General features: G+C 49.2%; 1 protein-coding gene across 1 annotated transcript; it reads right to left on the reverse strand.

Annotated features, from left to right (window-relative positions):
• Window positions 1–515: 515 nt before the first annotated feature.
• LOC140461134 (uncharacterized) lies at window positions 516–4,586 on the reverse strand. The gene is made up of 2 exons (XM_072555890.1): window positions 4,482–4,586; window positions 516–1,978 (listed from the first exon to the last, which is right to left on the reverse strand). The coding sequence occupies exon 2, from the start codon at window positions 1,568–1,570 to the stop codon at window positions 797–799; it is 774 nt and encodes a 257-aa protein (XP_072411991.1). The 5' UTR covers window positions 1,571–1,978; window positions 4,482–4,586; the 3' UTR covers window positions 516–796.
• Between the last annotated feature and the right edge of the window lie 399 nt (window positions 4,587–4,985).

Consider the following 4,985-nt stretch of genomic DNA (forward strand, 5'->3'; position numbering starts at 1 on the left):
CTTTCAAAGAAGTATGTACCTCCCAGTGCTGCCAGTAAGCTTTACAATACTGATGAAACAAAGCAGTACCTGCACTCGTGAAAAATTTACAAGTTCTAACGATACTAGCAACTCATTCACTGCTCCATTTGATACACGACGTTGGCAACTTGGTGCAGGAGGCTGAAAGAAATGAGCAGCTTTAAAACAAAAAACCATCTGGAGCTCAAAGCTTTCAATGAGAGTCTGAGCCCAGCAGTAAGTTCAGGTAATCTTTATTGTGACCCAACTTTGTTACAGCTTCAGATCCCCCCCAGCAAAAAGATGTAGAGAAAGTAGCTGCTTTTTAAACAGCTCAAGGTCAAAGCGCACACACTCCCCCTCCCCCCACCCAACCTCATTTTCTTTACTATCGGTCAGCAAAGAGTTGTCCCTTTGTAATTGGATCCTTGGTATAGCCTTAACGCGTGGGGCTGGGAACGGGGCGGGGGGGGGGGGGGGGGGAGAAGGAGTGGGAAGTGAAACAGACTGCTGTGAGTCTGGAGTCACGAGTAGGCCACACCGGGTAAAGGATGCAGCTGGGACTACTGAGTGAATCCTTCCCCACAATGGCAGTTTCCTTCCCTAAAACGGGCGTGAGTGAATCAGATTGGGGTTTTCTCTCCCCTCCTCCCCCCCTCCACCAACAGAAAATGGTTTCATCTTTAGATTCTGACCGTATTCCAATTCCGCCATCTGCCGCGGTGGTATTCAAACCCAACAGATCCCAGAACTGGGTTGAGAGTCCAGTTGATAACGGCACTCGGCAGTCGCTTTGTCAGTCCCCCTGCGATGGCACGTGAAATCGCTGGTGGCACCGGAGGTGGGAGGAGCGGGTGAAAGCCTTCCCACACTCAGGGCAGCTGAAGGGCCTCTCCCCCGTATGGACTCGCCGGTGAGTCAGCAGGGAAGAGGAATCGCTGAAGGCCTTCCCGCACTCGGGACAGCAGAAGGGCCTCTCCCCCGTATGGACTCGCCGGTGGGTCAGCAGGGAGGAGGAATAGCTGAAGGCCTTCCCACACTCGGGGCAGCTGAAGGGCCTCTCCCCCGTGTGGACCCGCTGGTGCCTCAGCAGGGAATAGGAATAGCTGAAGGCCTTCCCGCAATCAGGACAGCTGAAGGGCCTCTCCCCTGTGTGGATCTGCTGGTGGGTCAGCAAATTGGAGGAACGGCTGAAGGCCTTCCCACACTCGGGGCAGCTGAAGGGGGTCTCACCCGTGTGGACCCGCTGGTGCCTCAGCAGGGTGGAGGAATTGCTGAAGGCCTTCCTGCACTCGGGACAACTGAAGGGCCTCTCTCCCGTATGGACACGCCGGTGGGTCAGTAGGGAGGATGAATCGCTGAAGGCCTTCCCACACTCGGGGCAGCTGAAAGGCCTCTCCCCCGTGTGGATCCGCTGGTGCCTAAGCAGGGCAGAGACCTGGGTAAAGCCCTTCCCGCACTTGGGACAGGAGAACGGCCTCTCCCCAGTGTGGATGCGCCGATGAATCTCCAGGTCAGATGGAGTACGGAAGCCTTTCCCACAGTTACCACACTTCCACGGTTTCTCCATGTCCGAAGCTTCAGCCACAAGCAAATGCGTGTACTGCCCCTCACTGCTGTGAATTCCTCTTTCCAGGCCGTATAACAGTTTCAGGCTCCACACTCAGTGCGCAGCAACAGTAGGGTCTCTCATCCAGTCCCACTGATCATGAAAATGTACTGAAATAGGAACCAAAAAGCTTTGCTCCTTCTCACAGAATTGTAATCAAAAATCGTGGCTGTCCCAATCGATTGAGTGACTGTCAGATATTGACGTGAAAGTGAGGACCGCAGACGCGGGAGAGTCAGTGTTGAAAAGTGCGGCGCTGGAAAAGCACAGCAGGTCAGGCAGCATCCAAGGAGCAGGAGAGTCAACATTTCGGGCATAAGGCCTTCATCTGTTCATTTTGAAACTTCTGTCTTCGAATCTTCAAATACTCTGGAAAAAGAAATTACAAAAGTCAACACTGTCGGTGCAGGGTAGAAATTCAGAACAAGCTATTCTACTTTCTGTGGAGCATTTTTTTCTTTTGTTATTCCACAAAATTGAAAGCAACATCCTCCTCTCTTTGTTTCTCTCTCTCTCTCCCCTCCCCCTCCCCGTTCTCACTCTGCTCTAAGTAATTCTCCTGAAGGTGCTGATTCAAGATCAGAACAGCAAAAACGTCAAGACTTATATATTGGATAACTCCATCTGAAAGTTAACATCTTTCACAACATTGGGATACTGCTGAGAGTGAGCAGGTCTGATTTTGGGAAGCAAAACAAAATGTGTCAATTCAGGATGAATCGGGAATGCAACTTGAGGAGTAACCAGACACATCAAGGTATTAACACAGACACCAGAGAGAAACTGAACAGAAGAGACGTGGCAAACGTTAGTAGAAAGCCAGAGTCATTAAGATATACCGCACAGTAACAGACCTTTTGGTCCAAATCGTCTATGCTGACCAGATATTGTAAATCAATTTAGTCCGATTTGCCAGCACTTGGCCCATATCCCTTGGCCAATCCACCCTACCTTGCACATCCCTGAACACGATGTGTAAGTAAGCACGCCTAACCCACACAAACCTGCACCTACTTGGGCACGATGGGTACTATAACACGGCCAATCCACCCTCACCTGCACATCCCTGGGCACTATGCATAATTTAGCACGATCAATCCACCCTAACATGGGCACAGTTAAAAATCGCGGGTTATAGTCCAACAGGTTTATTTGGAAGAACAATCGTTCGGAGCACTGCTCCTTCATCAGGTGGTTGTGGAGAATAAGGCCATAAGGCACAGAATTTATGGAAAGACATTTGTGGCCTGCCACTGAAATGATATATTGAACAAATCTGGATTGTTAAGTCTTTCATCTTTTAGAATAGATTGCAGGTATCATTAATATGTAAATCCCAGAACTTCCTGTAAGGCACCCTCTCAAGATAACATAAGGCTTTACAACAAAAGGTGGCATCTCAGCTCAGACAATGCATTAAAGGTATGAGGTCAGAGTTTGCCTGTATCTCTGTCTTCACTCAGACTGTGTCTGTTTCCAAACTAGGAATTTATAAAATATTATCTGGATTGACTGCCTGCATGAACTGCCAAGTCTCATCCACCAGCTGAAATGACTGGATAGGGAGGGCTTGATCCCCAAAGTGCAATGAATTCCCACTTTCCACCAAAATCCCAAATGTCCACACTCACTCAGTTGCTCTCTCATAAATCAAATATTTCATTGTAACTTCTTCTGCTCCCAGCCTCCAGTCTTCACAACCACACTTCTGCTTTCACCGAAGACAATTAGTCATACAGCACGGAAACAGACCCTTTGGTCAAACTCGTCTGTGCCAAACAGATATCCGAAATTCATCTAGTCCCATTTGCCAGCATGTGGCTCTTATGGTTCTAAACCATTCCTATTCATGTACTCCGCCAGATGCATTTTAAATACAATTGTACCAGCCCCACCACTTCCTCTGGCAGCTCATTCCATACATGCACAACCCTCTGCGTGAAAACGTTGCCGCTCAGGGCCCTTTTAAATCATTCCCCTCTCACCTAAACATATGCCCTATAGTTTTGGACACTCCTGCCTTGGGGAAAAGACCTTGTATATTCACCCTATCCATGCCAGTTATAAACCTCTATAAGGCTGCCCCTCAGCCTCCGATGCTCCAGGAAAAATATCCTGGATCTACTCAGCCTTTCCCTGTAGGTCAAACCCTCCAAGTCTCGCAACATCCTCGCAAATCTTTTCCGACCCCTCTCAAAGTCTCACAAGTTCTTTCCGAAAGCAGGGAGACCAGAACTGGACGCACTATTCCAAAAGTCGCCTTACCAAGTTACAGCCACAACATGATCTCCCAATGCCTGTACACAATGCTCTGACCAATGAAGGAAAGCATAGCAAACACATTCTTCACTATCCTATCTCCCTGCGACTCCACTTCCGCCTGGGCAGCCTATAGCCCAGCGGACTCAACATTAAGTTCTCCAGTCTCAAATAACCTCACTTCCCATCTCTTCCTTCCCCCTCCCCCCCTCCCACGACTCCCTTCTCAGCCCCTCCCCCTCATTTCCACTCCTCCTTGTCACGAACCAGATTTATTTCTCCCATTCACCAACCAGGTCAGACCTTTCACCTGTCCCCACTTCACCACCCTGCCCCCAGGACACCCTTTATCTGCACCCATCCCCAATCCTGAAGAAGGGTTACACCTGAAACGTCGACTTCTCCACCTCCTGATGCTACCTGGCTTCTTCTGTTCTTCCAGCCTCCTGCCTGTCTATTTTGCCAATTGCGACACAGACGTGGAGCAACGTTTCCAGAGTCTGTCCCCACCCCGATTCACTCCCTTTCCTTTCAGTTGCTGCAAGTCAACAACTAAACCCCAGCATGAAAAAAAAATGGAAAAGGTGGTGAGAAAAGAGAGTGCGGTACTCACAGATGTTGGACAGAGGAAGGAGATTGCAGTCTGGGGTGAAGCTCAATCTTCATTCAGAGAAACAGGAGCAGCAGCATCTTCAGAAACTCGTGGTCCAACTTCCGCATTCAGACAATGGGATGTCTCTGATTGGCAGGAGGACTAGACTCCTTCCGGTCCTCCAGTACTCCCTATTGGTCAATCAAAAGAAGATCGTGCGCCTTTTTGTGCGGACTACGATGAGCATGCCCAGTCTTTTGCTGACACCCGGCGAGCATGCGCTGTACACTCTATCGGGATGCTGGTGTTGCTAACAGATTTGAAGTGTCCAAATGCCAATAGGAAAAAAAGAGGTCGAGCCACAATATTTTTTCTCCGTGGTTCGACATTTCGTTGGTTTTGCATTATGTCTCGCTGCTCAACTTTTGTATGTCTTCTCCCCTTGAGCTGACTTTGGGCAGCGCTTTAACCAGTTACACAGACTGAAGAAACATTACACTATTCGCAGGAGGGAGTGACTGTACA

This window comes from Chiloscyllium punctatum, chromosome 36, assembly GCF_047496795.1.
Source record: "Chiloscyllium punctatum isolate Juve2018m chromosome 36, sChiPun1.3, whole genome shotgun sequence".
NCBI classification, from domain to species: Eukaryota; Metazoa; Chordata; class Chondrichthyes; order Orectolobiformes; family Hemiscylliidae; genus Chiloscyllium; species Chiloscyllium punctatum.